Source organism: Cephus cinctus, unplaced genomic scaffold, assembly GCF_000341935.2.
Source record: "Cephus cinctus unplaced genomic scaffold, Ccin1 Ccin1_scaffold0330, whole genome shotgun sequence".
NCBI classification, from domain to species: domain Eukaryota; kingdom Metazoa; phylum Arthropoda; class Insecta; order Hymenoptera; family Cephidae; genus Cephus; species Cephus cinctus.
The window spans coordinates 153,709-173,874 of NW_014333027.1; the positions used below are offsets into that span (position 1 = coordinate 153,709).

A 20,166-nucleotide genomic window follows, 5' to 3' on the forward strand; every position below is an offset into this window, starting at 1 on the left:
GAAAATTTACAATGTTATCAGTAATTCGGCAGATATCGAAGAAAGAGAAAATGACACTTGTTTATATACATTAACTTCTGCATTTATTATCGTCGAGACGTAAACTCGAGTAAAAACTACTCGAGTCGAGGTATATTATATAGTCTTGAGTTACGCAGAAAAGCTATCGAGAATCCTGGCGATGCGTCTACTTATAAAGTACAGCGATTCTCATATCTTGTTACAACATTAACATCTTACAAAGTAGGTACTAATTTTGGTAATAAATAATATAAAAAGACGTTTATAGAAAAAGTCTTAACGATCAGTCCCATAAATTGTCGAGTACAGACCACCTAAAAGTTGCTTGGGAAGAGGGAGGACAAAGAAATGTACAGCAGATCGAAAAAGTACGTCGACATCTTTTTCCGTGCGACATTATCTATATATATATATATATATATATATAAATGTGTATATAGATATATAATGTAGAATTCCTCTTCTACGTTTCCTTTTCGGCTCCATAAATACTCGTATCTTATCGAGTCGCATTTTCAGGACTAACTTTAATCGTGACTTTATTGCTTAAAACGGAAGCCAACTTTTCCACGTTATTTTGCGACAGCGTAATCGGTCTCGTTATTTCTGGAATTGCTGGAGGTTTGGGAATAACGTTACCCATCGAATTGTCCTGCAAAGAAAATAATATCTTTAGCTTTTTATTATTATTAACCTTGTTTTTATAGATAGCTATATACTGAAGAAGAAGCGCTTAGTATTTTATTCGTGCTAAACGATGCAGATCGTTCTGATTCCTCGGGCCACCGAATCCGTTACTAATAACTACTCATTGACGCAACGCGTTTACGTTAATTAGTGCTAAGCCGATCGGCAAAATGCCGGATCTTTAACAATGCAGGAAGTCAAAATAGTGACGCGAGACAAACTACAGTGCCATAGGAATACAGAAGTTTTCGATCGCGCCGATAGTATAAGTGAAAGTTGATTGAATTTGAGAAAAAGCTAATTTACTTGCAGTATACCTAGAAGGCACATAAGTTTTCTTACAGTAAAAACTATCTATAAATACATTGTACTATATTACATGCTTAATGAATATACAAGTTTCAAAAATAGGAGTTAAACTGTGGTGGTGACATGTCGAGAGTCACTATTATCTGATTCTAATCAACCGAAATAAATTTCTCACATACTCAAATATCGGTCATAGACTATCGTGCCATTAGAAAGTATCGTCAATCAATTAATTGTTCTTTTTTTATAAGACTTGTTAAAAGTCTTTCATTAAAATTTGAATATTATGATTGAAAGATATTTTTTATTATGCATAATCGAGCGAAATCGTTGTTACTCGTTTATATTCTTTTTCAATATTTACCTCGTCAGTCTTTTTTCGAAGGTTTGATCTCTGAAGCGTAGCTGCCAATTCGTTTTGCAATCGCGAGACAACCGGTGCATTAGCCACATCCTCCTCTCCATTTCCTTTTTCCAAAGTACGCTGTTGTTGGGGCAAAAATTCCAACCTGGATGGTTGTTTCGCTTCACCCTCATAAGCACCTATCCTGATAGCAACCTTGCCAATCGGCTTAGCATTCTGTCCATTAGCGGTTGGAGAAGTAAGTGAAAATTTGTTAGATTCATTGATGGCATTAGAAACCGACTCCTTTCCATTGACTGCAGATTGAACAGATACTGGTCCATGCCTTGGACTACCAGAGGCAGGTGACAATTTCCCAGCGACGCTTGATGTCGTGGAAGTCGTGGTGGACGACGTTGAGTTTGCCGTCAGAGGAAAGTAAGTCGGTGGAGGTTTAGGAATAACAAAGCTCGGTGCGTCTTTCAACTTGAAAGATTCTATACTCTGCATCTCAACGGCATCCTCACTGTTCTTAGTCCTGGCTGGTGTAACGGGAAGTGGTGGTGGTGGTGGCGGAGGTCCGCTCGCTGAAGAAGATCCATTAGTGAGACGTCTTTCCTGTTCCTGAAAATTCAGTTCAATGTAGTCACAGGCTCAAAAACTTTGAATTCCTTATTTGTCCAAGTTAAAAAGCTACTTTAAAAAGACACTAACGTTATACGGAGTAACAGTCACCAGTACTGATTTCCTTTTAGTAGCACCATTAGTCTTATTCATCTTTTCAATAGCATGTACACCCACATTCGATCTCCAAACTACGTTCTAAATAGTCCAATAAACTCTTCGCACTTTGCACTGTACAAACTTTTAAGCGTACATCCTAATAGAAGTACCGATGCACCTGTCAAGAGCACATCGTAGCTATAGCATCGTTTCTTACGTAATTCTTATTTTTCCTGCGGTAACGTACGTCCGTCCGCTAAGTAATCGTCCAAGCGAAAAAAAAGAGAGAGAAGAAAAAAGAGAAATAACAATGAGAAGACTCTACAGCAATGCGCACAGTCAGGTAAGCCAGTATACGACCCAGCAACGAAACACGTAAGCTACGTAGATAGATGCGTATACTTTATTGATTACCTCGAAGCGTAAAGTTTAACAACGTTAACGATAAAAGTAATTAACGATAAACTCCCTGACAGATCTCTGATTATATCTAAATTATCGTACACGTTTAAGAACCTATTCGTAAATCGCGCGCCACTAAGGCGGTCTGGTTTGATATTTTAATTCCTCTTTAGACGTGATGAATTATCGTTTTAACACTTCAATAGGTTTCTGTCTCCTCTGTCAGTTAAACTTTAGCGATTATTCATTTTGAGTTAATCGATTTAGATAGTCGATCTTTAAATTTTAATATGTTTTAAGCCACCAGCTATAAATATATTATACACTATCTATCGTATGTACAGTTTTATCTATTTTGTATATACGCGCTGCCACGGCGGTTCCGCGACGACTGAGAAAAGCACACTGTGTACGTAGCTTTAAGGTGTTAAGCTAGCTACTACTATCTCTTGGCTCTCTTGGTCGACGCGGGTGCACCTGCATGTGTAACAGAATACTATTGAGTTTGTATACAGATTGTACAGGTAAGTATGTAATAGTCACTCTCTAATTATACTTATGAGTCTTACCTGTATACACGTTACCGAGATTCTCCCCACTACTGTTTTAAGCAACAACTATAGTCGAGATTTTACTTCTTGCTCTTATCTATCTGCCTGTGTATTGGTCAATTATTTTACACACGTCCTGCGCGTACACTTTTTAGCTAGTGAAAATTTATGTGGACTTTTTTTTTATATTGGTACCACTATTCGAAATCGTGTTGGCTGTAGCACCAGAGGCATGAAAATAATTTATGAATTTAATGTCTCTTTACTTTGCCATAAGATGCTTGTTTATACTTTGCTCGGAGCAATCAGCTTGGAATTAAAATATTATACATTTTCAAGGAGATTCTACGTGAACGATTATATGGGTATACTTGTTATTGAAGATAATTATTTGCGTAGATCATTCTGTGAATATTGTTCGAGTTTGACTTTGATAAAAGTTAAATCGTTCTTGGTGTCCCTCGGGAATAATTAAATAATTTATTCGTTTCAAGATGATTTTAAGAAAATGCGTGTACCTTGCTCGGTTCTTAGCCATGAATTCTTCGCGCGCCGAATAAAGAAAAATGGAGAAAGTTTTAATTCCCGACTATGCTCGGCTCTATTATACAATTATATGACGCAAGTACCGACGACTCAATCACTCTGAAATTCTAAAGGTATTTATTATATCTCTTTTTTTTCCCCCCTGACATTCTTTCTCTTCCCTTTCTCGCACGACAACTGCTCTAACCCAAAGGCGTAACGACGAAGACGAGCCTCGCTGTTACGTTAACGAACGTTTCACTAGTTTCTTTTATTATTTTTACAAAACAATAGAGCGAGCTGTCTCTTAGCAATTAATTACTCAAATACTAGTTTTTGTCGTGATATACTGGAATCCCATTGTCATACTTGACTCCTTTCTTTTTTCTTAAAACAATTCAGCGAATAGACAAAAGTAATATTTTTTTTTTCAACCATTGCTACACGACAGTCGAGTCCTCCTACCTGGTTCTCTTATCGTATTTATGGCCTTTATCAGCATAGCTATTTGCACAATAATTCACTGTACACACTTGTCAGTGTTGAGTCTTGTAATGCATATGAGAACAGAATTTTTCTCTGAACCGATGAAGAGAAGAAAAAAACCTAACTTAACACGTTCGTTACAGGAAATCGTTGGTCCGCATAATGTTTAGGTATAACATGTATGACCGTTTGTGCACGTCGTAGTGAACGTGTCATAACGAAAGAAGAAAAAAAAAGAATTAAGTGAGTGATGAAAAAAAAATTAATATAAAAGGAATAAAGAACAAAGCATCAAATATGCCAATCAGACTGAAGTTTCTAATTAAACATATATAGGACCGTATAATGAAGTGATTCCTCGATAAAAATCAAAACTAGGGTACCTGCTCCACTTGATCAGAAAACTGGACCCGCTGTTGATTAACGTTGAACATCCTTCTGTGCGCTCGTTTGAACTCTTCCATCAGCTGAAATTATTAAAATGTTTTTATAGTAACACAGTGGTACCACATCCAATTGGTACCTCCTCCTCAGTGGACCAATAGGATGAAGAGTTTGGAAGGGGCTGCGTTCGCGCATCCTCTGTAACAACGCGACAGGTATACGGATGGTCTAACGCGTCGACCATGACTAAATAACGAATATAATTTTCCATTGACGATGAACAATAAGTTTTACCACCGATAGAATCAGTGTGACGTACTTCCGGCCCTATCGATTTTTCCTGACCGATCATACCAGTACGTTTCCGGTATTCGTAGATGAACGGTACTTTTACGAATTTCCGTTACTCGCGTGACGTTGCACGTGGGATTATAAAGTTGTAGAAATAAAAAATTCGTATAACCTTATCATGCGTGACTTTCTGTTCCTGCACTCTGAGCGCCTCTGCAGTTTGAACCTTGCGCATCTCTGCCACTTTTTCCTTCCCAGCCTCGCCCTTTCCCGCATTGTTCATACTCCTCTGCAAAAGACAAAATGTGTTACTCAAGGAATGCACTGATGATAACAGAACTCATACGATTACATCGCAAAGATTAGTCACGGGTAAGCATAAGTGATTATTGATTAACTGATGATTAGTCACGATGATGTTTACCAGGTACATAATAGGTACTATCCTTTTAATCAAGGTATCGCACAATTTAGGAGGGGACGACCATACTAGTAAGAACCTTCATTATCAACGTTTATCTGCTCGTGGTTAAGTGACGTATCATTGATAATTATTATCACGTCAAGAGACTCTTATCATCAGCCGCGTCTGACGTTTTACACCAATTGAACAGGTACTCGTTAAATTCCAATAATTGTCACAATTTTTATTGTAATCATTGAAAGAACGTGATAACTTATCTATACGTTCGCTGCCAATAAATCCAAGTGGAGATCTGCTACTCCATGAGACATACTTGAGAAATAAGTCTGCTGATCTTCCAGAGATTACAGGTGTAACAATGGGTAACCGAGTACAATATACATATTCTTAATCTTCTGACAATACGTTCTATACAACAGTAATGATGTATGCATATAGATATAATTATGTATACCTGCTGTGCTCGCCTTTGCAATTCCTGTGCTATCGCCGTTCCAAGATCCGTATTGGCCACGGGTGAGTTTCGCGTTGCCGTAATGCGAGCTGGACGCACGCAACTGCCTTCAGAAATTTTATTGGTCATTGTTGTCGTCGTTGAAGTACCATTGGAGACAAAGGACGCTGTCGATGCTGGTTCACAGGACGAAGTTGATAAGGATGAAGATGTGGATGCTGAATCTTTGCTACAAGAAGACTCGAGGCTGGATTCAGTTTCTGTGGAGCCTGTACTTCCCATCGACATTGTGCTTCCCATTTGCATACCCATGGCGTTCATAGGTTTTGCATCTGTAAAGAAGAAGTTCACAATGTGTAACAATTGTATGGTCTTGATTCTATAGATATTTCTGCCAGCCAACTGTGACGTGAAATTTATTTTTAATTTGCTACTGATAAGTTTTAATGAGATTTATCTAATAAAAAAAACGTAGCCAAATAATTGGAATTTGTATTCAATACATGTATGTCGCTATCCTTCGTTAATTACTATAAGATACAGATTATGGTTGAGACAATGATTACGAGTAAATTGATAACTGAGAGATGAGAGATGGATTACGTGAATAAAATGTATGATACTATATTTACTGTGTTTTTCTACGTGGATATTTATTTACCGACCTGGCTGCCACTTATAGGATAATGGCGGTGGCATTGATGGCGGGGCTGGTGGAGATACTGTCTGATGAACTTCTACAGTAGCTAATGTCTTCCTTTCCATTTCTACTTGCCTCTGGACGAATTGTAATTCGGCCAGCTGATTTCCCTCTGGCTGACTATTTCTCTGAGAATACAAGGGAATAGGTTCTTGTAATTTATTTTTCATACGTGGAATACAAAACGACTTTTAAAGAAACAGGTATTCTTGAATTCGTTAAGATAAAAAGTGACTATCACTACGATGACCTACCTCAACTGGACCATCGTGAATTATTGGACCCTTATCCCGCTGATACGGACGTTTCGTGACTTGCTCGTGTATGTTTCTGTCGAAATCGTGAACCTCGTAGTCTATTCGTGGAGCAACCGGATCGTAAAGAGGTTCAGTTCCCTTGTTAAGATTGTCAACGTTCCCTCGGGATGCTGGATGCGAGTGATTTTGGATGTTTCGTTGATATAAATTTTGGTTCTGATTTTGATTAACCCTTATGACTGTTGTATTGTTGGGTTTTCGAGTCCACTCTTGTACCTGAAAATTGGTCATTTTTATAGTTAACAAGTCGAGCGAATAGCTAACAATTCGTTCTGATTTCTTCACGATTTTGTATTCCACCAGTTTTTCTCACCTGATCCACGTGATTCCATTCTGACGAGCTGCAGCTACCGGTTGAGATAGCGAGCGGACAGCAGATCCTGAACATTAAAAAATTTCACAATTATAAACGTGCACTCAATAGAAATAACGGACAGTAAGTTTCTCGTGACACTAAGCTGTACGAGTAATGATGGAAAAATCGACGTGGCAAGGTAAACACAGCTGTCAGCCAAGGTAACTGTTTCTCAATTGCTTTGCCAATATTTGATATTCGTATATCAATAGATAGAGAATCAATATGTCAAATTCAACAAAATTAAAAACGTTTGATGCGCAAGGCGCACCAGACACTAATTATACAAACAATTGTTTGAGAGTTTTATTGAAATATATTCTTATATCAATAATTATTGATTATTCTAGTAAAAATTTTACTCTAATTTCCATTTTGCATTCTCTATCTGTATGTACATCTTTACAAGCGTTTTAAATGTGGCCTAAATTAATTTAATTTACCAACAACCTGTGTTCCCCTAGACATTTAAAATATTCGTTGGCGCCACTCAAGCATGCATGACTGTAATCACGACCGGATCCCGTGCAAGGAATTTCGATGCAGGGCGCTTTGGTAGGTGCATTAGCGTGACAAACGTACCGGCCATTTCTGCCAGTTGGCTCATCCCTTCCCTGATGTGTTCTACCATCGACCAGATGCTGCGGCGATGTGGGAACTTGCGGTGGTGGACTGACGGCAAGTGAACTTGAGGATTCCGAATCATAGCCACTAGAGCCACGCATCCATAATGACTCAGGACAGTCATATAGATGATTTGGAACTGGCCTGTTAACAATGAGATCCAAAATTGCTGCACCGCGCATTACTTCAATGGCCCTTTCAAAAGGAAGGTCTGTCAGTCGTTGTCCATTACACCAGATGATGACGTCGCCAGCTTTCAGACCAGCTGCACGGGCTGGACCACCCTCCCTTGTTCCCTGATAATTTTAGTTATTAATTTAATAATTCAATCCGAATTATGAATTTTGATTTGTCCACGAGAATCCATGATACATATATGATAATTAATGTAGGCCAATATGTGTACCTGTACTGTAAGACCTGGCAAGATTCCTCTGCAGACTCCACATCCTAGACGACCCTTTTCTCCAACAGGAATTCGAATTCTTACTTCTGTACTCGGTGGCACTGTTCCTGATGCCGTTTCGTTCGCTTGCAGTTGCAGTTGCTGCTGTTGTTGAACTATGTGCCAAGTTACTGGATCGTTTGGATTACTAATACAAATAATAATATGCATTTGTAAAATGATAATTCACAAAGTATCACGTAGAAGATTATTATGAACAATACTCACTCCTTCACCGGTATCATGCCCACACCTGAAACAAAGACAAATGTATCAAGTTTATATCACTTTTTAAAAAATCCTCTATTCCGTTCTTAATACTCACTTCGAATTTTTAAGACTAACACCTGCTGATTCTTGGCCAAAAGTGCGACTTCCTGGTGTACAGCATCTTCGACTGGGTAACCATTCACCCTTACAATTTGATCGCCTACCTAGATCAAATCATTAAAACATATTATTTACCTGAAAAATCGTATTTGTGAAATCTGTACAATGAACCTCATATTTAAAGAATAGAATCATAAACGAAATGCGGATATTTAACGCACGAATGAACGTCTTTTCTCCATTGTATCTATTAACTGCATCGTTTATATTAAACGAATCAAAACGAATCAAATTACAGACTACCAATGGATTTCCTGTCAAGTAGACTATCGTTCCTTTGATATCGCAAACATTCTATGCCATGTATCTAGCTCAGGTATAAATATATACACACACATACATATATATATAATAATTGACTCAAAATAAACTAATTCCACAATTAGTTCGTGATTATGAAATAATTATTGGATAAAAATAATTTTAAAAAATTCTTTAATAAAATATACAAATATACTCACTCTCAATCCATTTCTGTGAGCTTCTCCTCCCGGTTGTACATCACTGACATAAAACCCAGCCGAATATTCGCGTCCACCACGTAAAGAAAAACCAAAGCCAGAAGCACCACGTCTTCTCAGTCGTACGTTCCTGGTGACGCCAATGACAGCCACTCGTCCACCTCCTGTCGGATTTCCCCCAGGTGTCCCGCCGGCACCACCAGAAGAGGATCCCGTGCTAGTACTGGACGTGCTCGGAGATCCACCATGCCTGTAAATCCCCAAGTCATTAATACGTTGGCTAATTACGCCTAAGACTGCTAACGTAAATTCTACCAGTCACCCACAATCATTAAGCACTGTAGATAATCGTGGTTTACTAATTCCTAACTTTTACACGATACCTGTGCGCAATCATTTTTTTTTTGTTGATCCATCAACAATCCACGTTATATAGTCTCCGTGAATGAAATAACGGTCAATCTAATTAAATTGCATACTATTCTGAATACCAAATCATTATACAAGTATCTCCTCGGCAGCATCCTGGAAATTTCCAGTAACCAGTTTCCGAGGTAGTTTCCTAATGGAATTCAATTTCGTATTATTGATCAGCACCCCGTAGTGCAACTTGCCTATCATATTTGTATCATTCGCTTAAGTTGCACAATCCTATTAAAGGACACGGAGACACCGAATTTCAAGGTGCAATAGAAATGAAGTAACTTTGTACAAACAATTAATTGTTACAGGGTTAAATTATTGTGAGTGGCACTGTGCTGGATGAACGATTAGGAACAATAGGAATTGGACTTGACCAGCTTTACTGTGATTAAGATGACATTAAAATTTTTCTTTAAGCTTCGAACTATCCACGTTCGTCTCTTTTATTGTTTGATGCCACCACTATGGAATTTCAGACTTTTTTCGCAACGCAAAAATCTCGTCCTGAAACTTGCAGCATTATGCGAATCTAAAAATATTTAACGTGTATTCGCTAGTGGTACAGAGAATCCATCATCGGCATATAAATTGAAACGGTGTGCGCGAGAGGCGCATGTCACGAGGGATAATTAAGGCGCGATATAAGCCGTATACAATCGTATGGCAAATGACAGTCATTAAGAAAGTCGAGACAAAGGCACCTCTCGACTACTCCATTTAAATGACTTCGAGCCAACTTCTCTTTCCGCGAGGATTTTGCAAGAGTTTTCATCGCGTCTTAAGATACGGATTCTATATAATGCATTATACGTATTATATATAGTATATAGTATGCTGGTTCGATAAAGGTATCGTATACGCTAAAGAAAACTTAATACCTACCTCCTTTAAGACAAACTTTCTATACGCATTGATATTTCTGCTTATATAGCGCTATACGTATAAAATACATTATCAGTCGACATAGTTGATATAGTAATTTTTCATTCTGGTAGCGTCCATGTTAATTACACTCAGCACGAATACACACACGAGACTGTGTCATCGGCTGTCGGTGAAAGGTGATATATTAGACGGTACATACTAAAATAATTTTAAAAAAGAACAGACACACCCTGACCCCCTGACAAATACTAGGTTCTAGGTTCCCCGAATTAATTTTTTATTCTATACTTGTTCACGATAACTTTCGACAATGTCAAGAAAGTTTCCACTGCTGTACCCAATGGTTAAAATTGAGTTTAGCTGATGACGAAGTTTCTTATTCCCCTTTGTGAAAATTCTAATATAGTCAATTCGATTCTACGTATATTATTAGGGTACTGGAATACAGTGCAGAGACTGTCTCCCATCGTCCCATCGGAGGACGAGTTTTCTCGTGTTAAAAATGTCCGATGGAAAATTTGTTTTCGTTGCGGTCGAACTAACAAGAGTAGGAAACTTGACAGGAGGAGATAGCCGCTTGTGCTAAGCATCGACTTTCTTAACGCACGAATGAGCTCGATTAACTCTTGCAAAGTCGGCCCTCTTCGACCTCGGTCGTTGATCTAAAAGCCCTGCCGCAGACGAGCGATTTTTCAAGGAGGTCGCGCCACGCAAAATGCCAACAATTTGTACGCATTTGTACGACCGGTTGCACCTCTCTATCTAATACCACGTGAATAACTCGTATTAGAACTAGGTAAACAGTCTTTAGCGAGGGGCCAACTTCTTATGTATTACAAACCAAGGAAGTCCCTTGTGTTTCACACCGATGGTATGGCTTGATTATATAGATCTTGGTATCACTGAAAAATATGAAATGTAGAATTGTAGTACATATTTGGTACTTCCTCGATTCCATTTCTGGAATTGCAATACTTATCGCGAAACTTGCTCTAGTGACGATCCAAATAACCCCCCTCCCCCCTCCCCCAATAGCATCTAGTTTACTACATAAATGCGTATATAGTACAAACGAGTATGCCTTATATACATTTACTCGAGCGAAAGTGTAGACCAGTAAGTAGGATTTTATATCGCGAGAACTAGTTCAGCAGAGCGAAAATATGTGATAAGTTTATTGTTATTCCAAGTAACACTGTTTGCTGTATCGTTACAGCATTAAAAATCAATATATTCACGCAGCAACGAAGTCTCGGTGAAAAAAACAATACAATTTTTCAACATCGCACAACCAACATTCTATCCAAAGAATAAGTATTCCCAGATTAAAGCGGCAGATGCATCGATACGTCTTATATCGTTCCTATCAACCTTGTCGGGATCAAGCAAATAATATCTCTTGCAAACAGAATGAAAAATACACGTGAGATACGAAGACGATAGGTACAATAGAAAATAGATCTAAAACAAAGATACGAAAAAGGCCAGTAATGCGAGCATATCTCTCCAAGGTGAGATTCACGTTGCTGAGTATCGGCCCCTCTCCCTACAGCTCTCCTGAGATCTTTGAGAAATTCTAGTAACTTCCACCCAGTCAATGACACTCGTTGGCTCGTTTCTCTTCTCACGATCATCGGTACAAAACAGGAGCGACATGACTGGATGATCTTGCAACAATGACGTGGACGTTACAAGAATCATCTATTGGTAAGGTAGAGACGGAGAAAGAATACAGAGGACAACGAAGAAGAATCCGAAGAAGGATGATAGACGGAGTGAAAGAAGAGCAAGAAAGGAGAGAGAATAAAAGGAAGTATAGATACCTAAAAGTCAGAGGGATGGAAAAAGTGCGAATCTAAAGAGACAAACGTGACCAAGCAGTTAGGTACACAAGTGACGACGAAAAGGTGTATAAAAACGTGATGCGCTAAATTTTTGTTCCTTTGTCAATTTATAATAACACTTGTCCAATTCTCGCGATAGTCGTTCACGCGTGTTCTTTGTAATTTGGCCATACGCGCAGGTATGCACTTGAGAATTGCTTGATGTACGTAGCAATGCGTACGCCAGGTGGGCTTTGCTTACCAGGAGTCAGAGACCAGACGAGCGTCGAGACGAGAGGTATATACGAGCACATCCGTAAGCAGGAGGCGTGCATAAGGCCGGTCACGTATGTAAGAAACTCGCATATGTGTACTCTCGGGTAGACGATGTGTGTCAGCGGGTCAGTGACTTCTTTGACTGGTAGAGAAGCGAAGAGTTTTCAATACGTTATGTGAGTTTCAATGAGATCTTGCTTTTCGAGAATACATCAATCGCTAGGCGTTTGACGTACGAGCTCGTTGAACCCATAAAAGAATTTTACGTGAACGTTATGGAGAATTGTAAAAAAAAAAAAGAAAATTCGAAAAGTAGTATTAGAAATCAATGTATATTACCTTTCTGTCTCGATTGATAATTTGACTTGGACTTGTGCTTATATTTTTTGTTTCTTTCTTTTATAGCCATTTTGCACTTAGTTCGGGAAAGTGAACGGTGGTACGCGTGACTTTCTAGGTCCAGGACGAGGAACGCAGCGATGAAAAATCCCCATAAAACTATCGTAAAGGCCGTCGTAGGAAGATGATTGGATGTTGTAAATGTATTTGCAGTCGAGTGGACGTGAAGAAACGACGTTTACATTGCTGCGTGTTACTTGTCAGCATCGCTTCGATACTTCTTGGTTCCAATTAGAAGTCATTGCCGTATCCCGTCATTTTTCGGTCTGGACATTTACGATACTCTTCCGGTTATTGCTTTCTTTACGCTATGGTTTCATTGGATCTTGCGAAACAGGTCGATTCGATAGATAATAATCCTACGTTCCTTTCTACGTGTCCAGGAAGCGCTGAATAATCGTCGATACGTTATCCTTTCGAAATAATAATAATGATAATCGGTAATAATGCTTGAAACGCTGTTAAAGTATTTTTTCTTGAATTTCAGAATACCATTCTGATAGATTCAAAACAATTTTATCATAAACTCAAGATACCTTCCTGTATTGGATACTGCGTGGCCATTGCTCCCAAAGACACGTCCGGCCGAGCCGGAGGTGGTGCTACATAAATTAATTGTTCCTATTTACAGTTATCCAGTACTGTCGTATCATGAATTCTTGAGATGAAACCACTTTTTAGATCATCCGGGAATGCCAAGGACAGTCCAGTTGCGTGGCAACGCGTAGCAATGTAATTCCATATAGCAGAGAGGACACATTCCCACGAAGGAATTATTGAATTTTCGTCCAGCTCCATTACGCACGGATGTAACTGCCAGGAATTGAAATGAACAAATTCGAAGAATAAATGAGATTTAATGTAACGACCGAGGTAATTAGGGCAGATAAAATCAGGAAAGTGTGGACGAATTATCTCCGACTCAAATATACATCACAATGACCGTTGGACTAGCCAGTAGATTTTACTCAGTTGATTCGTCAGATCAGTGACCCTATAATTTCGTACGGTGCCACCTTCTATCTCGAGTTTTTACACGGCAAGAGCATTCGAAGACACAAGATAAATGTACGAAGGTACCGGGAACATTGTCGCGCTTGAACCATATTCCTCTTTATATTTCATCTTCCATTAGTCAAGATCATATTGTCACCAGGCAAGACACGCAAGAGCTAAAAAAAAGTAGGGAGTGATAGGCGTGAAGAAAAGTGTAGGTATGTAATTATTTATATAAGTTTCCTGCGCGAATTTCACCGATGCGCGTGACGGCTCGCGAAATCGACCCAGTTTGTCCAATTGTTTGTTATCGCAGGGACACCGAGGTATCCGGATTTTGTTTCACGGAAAAAAATAGAAGCTGTAAAAGTTCCAGAACAAATGTACGAGAGTAGTACTTAGTACTTTGATAGCATAAGTCGCGTGCAGCTCTGAAATAATTTTTTGATACGTCAGATAGAAAATTTCACTGTATAACACTGTTTCACAGAGATTTTTAATATTTGCCGAAGGATCGCTATCTACCATAAATATATTGTTAAGTGTAGTACACACTCCCTAAGAGTGATTATAGCATCAGCTGCCGTGAACTCGATGTTTACTATATGAACGATGATTTTTTCTAACCTTTCCCATGACTCCTTGGCAAGTATTACAGCCCCAAGTAGGATCGTGCAGTTTCGCATTGCTTCGCGGATAGGGTAGGACACAGTAGACCTGTTGGATAGGCAGATTTTCTGGACGTGAAGGTAGAGTACGTTATTACGTGTAGTATACACAGTGAGAAAATAGTATGAAACGTTGTGAGAGACGTAGGGAATGTCGAGACATGGGTGGGGATCTGCATCACTTCCATAAGCCACGTTATAACGTAAATAACGATGTAACTGCCATCGCAATCCTTAATTATGCAACCTTCTTCTTCTTGTTCTTTGCTCGCAGTGAAGACAGCGTGAGTTTTCTCACGCATTACGAGTTCCTGGAGGACAGACAGAGGTCCCTCCCCCTGACGTGTTCGCAGGCGCGCCATCTTCCTCGTGGCTCGATAAATAATCACGGGAACCCTTCGATATATCTCTAAGTGCAATAAATAATGTATTGCACAAAGACGCATCGAATGCAAACGTTAATTAATATTCTCGTAATATACCTAACAAAGTGAAAAGGTGTTTCACTCGTGGTATGCGATAGAGAGTTCGGTGTAAAATAAATCAACAAAGTCATTTTCCTCTTTTCAGTATCCTTGTATACAACTGTGAGTTTGTTTATTGCATATTTTTCACGTGCCTGTGCGCGCAGTCTGGCGGTCATTTTATGAAGTTATTTTAAGACGATAATACAACGCTAATGATACAGTGAAAATGACTTATGACTCACCGGAAAGTGAGTTCCTAATAGAGAATGAATCTACTTAGGTTCCAAGTGGACAGAATTGCCTTTGGTAATGTAGCATCACAATGCGCCATACTCCGATACCTTTGTAAATACACGTTCTCGCAATTAAAATCGCCATACAATGGATGCCGTTGTTACCACACGCCGTAGACAAAACTTGGTATCGTCGAGGACGCCCTGTGTGTAGGTACGTATTGTACGTCTATGGCTGGGTAAGACGGTAAAAGCGTTCTACGCAGGGAATTTTTCGAATTGACGTATTACGTAATTCAATGGAGCGTTTCTGCGAAACAAGAAAATATTACTGAACAATAATGATGATTCCTTACGATTATAAAGGACTCACTATACCGGAAGTCAAATGCGAATTACGCTTCCACTTGAGGTTAACGAGAATCATAAACCTGTCCAGGTTGTTCAGATAGAAATCGTCCAATGTGACCTGAACTATGTTAAGACTGTGGAGCAACAACTTAGAAAATGATGAATATTCTCTATTCCTGAAATACAAAATGGCACCGAACCCGTTTAGAAGTTGCTATGAAATCTGGAGAAGGGACAATCCTAGTCACTGTTTAAATTTAAAAATGGATTCTTTCGGAAAGGAAATTAACGAAGGAAATATTACATCGCAGAGACAAAACTATTCGCGGTATTTCTCGGAACCTGATATCTACTATCCAATTTAAATACCAACCTGTATATCCAATGTACCTACGTACGTGCGTTTCGAGTCTCCAAGAGCAATTATGTTGAGTAGTACCTAATGGAAAATGGCGAGCAAGCCTTGTGCACGCCAGGTTTCTTTTTGCTTTTATAAACCCTCTCCACGGGTAGAATTCCGTGGGCAATTATGAGTCGTATTATGCCCAACGAGCCGACAGCCACTTACGGCGAAATAGGCGGTTTGCTTTGCGTATAAACAATCCAAAGGATCGTCTGCAGAAAATCTCCCCTAAAGTATGAAAGTAGGCCGTCATGGCTGCCATCGCTTCACCACCATCCCAGTGTCAGGCCACCGCCTTTCTTCGAGGTCGTGCCAAATGCATGAATTTAACACGAAAGGGGTCCTTTAAATCTCTCTCCCTCATTGTAATTGTATTTCCTAATTTCATAAACCGCCCACCGATATAATCGGAGGATACACCTTACCTCACAGCTTCTCGTGGCTTTTTATACGCCTTGAAAAAAAAATTGTTAATTTTTCAGGAAAACGATAAACGCTAATACATTAGGTGGAAGAACCACTATATGTATAAGGCCTGATAAACACGAGGTTCATAAACCACTTCCGGAACGTCGACCTTCTACATAAAGCACGGTTCACTACGACCACCCCTATCTATCCATATCTTATTTGTACGACGCGTAAAATTCATACCTGACATTTATACTGATTTAACAACAGCTTGAAACTAGCATACTAGAAATTTATCGTCGTCCATTTTTATAGGAAATGTTTTAGGTAAGAGTTTCACTTTGCAGTTTAATTTGTGTTATAAGATGGAATAGAGCAGTCTTACTGACCGTAAAGCCTTTTCACTCTATGTCCCGCATACGTAACGTATCCATATAGGACGCACGTGCGAAACCAGTGGTAATAAGTTTAACGTAATAGATGAGCAACTAAGTGCGTGCAAGTGGATCATATCCGTTGGAATTTCCATGGATAATGTAAATGCACTTTAATGGATACTATATAAACAAGTAATTTTTTCCCTCAATCTATACCAAGCAGTAACTCGAGTTCACTTTTAGTGAATATGTAGAGTAAAATGTATACGTGACGTAAAGCTTACCCGTATACGGCTTATCCACTCGCCATTATAAACTAGCTTAAACGATAACAAGCTATCGTTGGTTAAGACTGACTGGCAAAATTCCTAAAGAGATCTGTAGCCAAGATGAACGTTTTCTCTAGTGGATAACTTGCAATGGCGGCTTATTGTCGAAGAGATTATTATACTTAAGAGCAGATCCTTCTCAAAGATACAGATCATTCGAGGGTATCGATGAATCATCCTCTAGTAAAGGATTCGCGTCTATTCATGGGGTGGCTTGTGAGTTTTTGCTTGTATGCACAGTCGCCAGGGTGCGTGTTATGAATTATAATACACTTGTATGACTAAGGAATCAAATAGAAGGCGTTGGATAGAAAATAAAAGTGGTCAATAATCTTATTCATTTTGGCCTGCCAACAGCTGAGAATTTATTGTCAGGTGTAAAGGTATTTAGAAATGAAAGTAGACCTGTTGTAGACGTTGTACTGCGATTATTTGAAATTGGCAACCATTACAAATTGTAAGTGCAACGGTCCGATTACGATTCTCAAGAAGTGGTTTTACGTGGTTGTTTCTAGAAATGGATAACGAAATGAAAGAAAACGTTACCAATTGTCAGCGAAGAAGTGAGTACAACTACCGCACGGCGCAGATCGAATGCCGCTCGATCCAAAAGAGTCGCGGTCAATGGCTGCGGTCTGCAGGTTCAAGGAAAAGGTGGAACTGGCTTATAGAGGAGAGACGAGAGGTGATTGTGCTCCAGTGAGGGAGACGATCAGGAAACGCGTGACGGAAGTTTGAAAATGCAGGTTAATGGCGTAGAAAAGCTGTTGGTGATCTTATACGTTGTGAGGATCAATGTAACGATTGAACCGGCAATTCCTGACATAGTGACTTCTGGAAAATACGTCCGAGTCGATTACGTGCTGTACCCAGATACCATAATAAATACCAATGCCTATGCAATTCAAATAAAACCGATACTCTATAGGTAAATTCAGACGGAGAATCCTCTCATCATAGAAACTATTATTGCTGAAGGGATACATTGGTTCCATGTAAATAAGAGGTATCGAGTCTCGTGCGTATCCTGGTGCGTGGCATGCGTAAAATGCCGGACATGCTTTTGTTAAGTTTTACTGCATGCCACCATTCTCTTTCGTGACTCCTCGTCCTTTTTAGTACGCGAGCAATAGAAAATACCGGAAAATCAATAGTTCTCATTGCAGTATCCAGGAAGGTACCTTATCTAAATTTTATCTGCATATTGTCATAACGTTAAAAGTAAATAGTGAGGAGGAATACGTTTAAATTGTTGATAAATAACCATTTCGAAATAAGTCTGCATATATCTGAACGCATAAATAAAACACAACGTGATACTAGGTATGCCGGGATAATGAGTTAAGTAATTAAGTAACGTCGTTATGAAACAAGGTATCGTTCTCCTTAAATTTGTATAAAAATACATAGGCTAGAAATGTACACAAAAGTTTTCACCATAAAACCGTGAGAACACGTCGACCTGTTCCCAACCGAGTTTCGTCTTCGTGACGCGATAGTAACCCCCTCTCACTAGCACCCACCCATTGAAAATAGCCATGTAAGAGTAAAAGCCAAAATATCGATCAGACTTATCCTACCTATGCATGTAGGCCGCAGTAGACATGTTACTATCCATGGGGTGGGTTCCATATAGCGCCAGTCTGGCTTTCCCTCGATGATTAACACTGCCTCGAATTAACAATATCAGCACCACATAAAAATGTCAATGACTCGAGTGCTGTTGTAAAAGTTTGAACAATAATCCAATCGGCATATCAGTTACGCGAAAGAAAGATATACGATAGCTGCAACGTTCTCTAGTACTGCACTGCGCCTTTGGATTCACCACGACCACGAAATATATAGCTTCCTTCGCTCCTCGGGGTCGTAGGGAAGACTGAAACGAAATCTAAATGCTCGTGCGCCCGTTCTTCGCGGCACTGCTGGCGTGCTTAGTGGCTCGACGTGGTGGGGATGGACGTTCACGAAGGTACGGATGGGTCGCCAGCCGACTGCCTATTTGACTGTGCTGCTGCCGGTTGCTGGTGGTGTTGCTGCCGGTGCTGCTGTTGTTGATGGACTGTTGCGGCTATTGCTGTTACCGTGACACCGCTGTACAGACTGTATTGGACAATAACGTACACCTGTAAACCACCTATACGTTCCTAAGGAGAAACTAGTATACGTGTGCTGCTTGTGGCAGTAGACATGACACAGTCATATGTCGGTCTAATGTGTATACAATAATGCACCGCCCTTTTAGACAGCGTTCACCTGTGCAGCTTATAACCCTGTAGAAGAGAGAAACTTGAGCCTGGTACAGTCATCTCGTGCATGTGTAGGGCTCTCCATTTTACAATTAATATTGACTGTCGGACAAGTGTTTTTTAATGAGTAAAATAGAAAGAGAGAAAGAATAGAAATTTCTCACAAAATGAACGCAAGGTATAAGCACACTTATATTGCATATATGTAACTCTTGTGGATTACTTTATTTTTTATTTGTTTTTATTGGCTTTCGAAAATTGCTTTGCTGATGGATAAAATATTCTACACAGAAAAACTCTACACGACTTTGCTCAACCCCTAGGATTAAGATTGCTGGGAGTTGAAAAATTAAGGCTATGGACTATAGACGGTTGCCACCGCCCTTTTCCCTGCAGTAGCTCTGCCATATATATGTATATAGACACTCGCAATTCAAACCGCTTCACCTACCTTCCAGTATAACCAGTGCCATCTACTTTCCTTATTCGCTACAGAGACCGGAACGAACTTGTCCTGCTGAGTCGAACGTTCCACTTTCATTCGTAATATTTCCAAAATGACATATACTATACAATCCTCATATAAAACCTCAATATTATGTAGGAGACATCGAGTTAATAAATTTATTAAAAGTCAAAGACTCCTATCGCTAAGGTACAAAATACAGACTGCTATAAAATGGATCAGGACGTCTCTCTTCCATTCTCCACAATAACAACTTCTACGGTTCACTTCCGTCTGTAGTTCATCCACGCCTTTTACTCACCATTGGGAATTGACGAAGGGGATGAAATCAATACTCATCGTTGCTTCCGCTGCTACTGTTAGGATGCGTGCGTAGGTCACGTAAAATTTCTACTAGCGAATGTGACATATTCAAAATCCATTTTTTTTCTTATTCAAAGAACTTTTAGGAGTATTTCCAGGTGTCTATAATTTTCTGATCTTTTCCTGGCTATTATAAATGCCAGTGACACGTGGCA

At 39.4% G+C, this 20,166-nt stretch overlaps 1 protein-coding gene and 1 long non-coding RNA gene across 2 annotated transcripts; one reads left to right on the forward strand and one right to left on the reverse strand.

Annotated features, from left to right (window-relative positions):
- Window positions 1–60: 60 nt before the first annotated feature.
- On the reverse strand, window positions 61–18,983 carry LOC107266919. The gene is made up of 14 exons (XM_015737957.2): window positions 18,514–18,983; window positions 8,893–9,142; window positions 8,367–8,475; window positions 8,270–8,294; window positions 8,003–8,189; window positions 7,555–7,892; window positions 6,931–6,997; window positions 6,555–6,833; window positions 6,266–6,428; window positions 5,601–5,932; window positions 4,895–5,011; window positions 4,431–4,514; window positions 1,382–1,984; window positions 61–673 (listed from the first exon to the last, which is right to left on the reverse strand). The coding sequence occupies exons 1-14, from the start codon at window positions 18,549–18,551 to the stop codon at window positions 521–523; spliced, it is 2,745 nt and encodes a 914-aa protein (XP_015593443.1). The 5' UTR covers window positions 18,552–18,983; the 3' UTR covers window positions 61–520.
- On the forward strand, window positions 3,059–4,274 carry LOC112494206. Its single transcript, XR_003059412.1, has 2 exons — window positions 3,059–3,695; window positions 4,191–4,274. It is a non-coding gene; the product is annotated as an uncharacterized LOC112494206 (long non-coding RNA).
- Window positions 18,984–20,166: the final 1,183 nt, after the last annotated feature.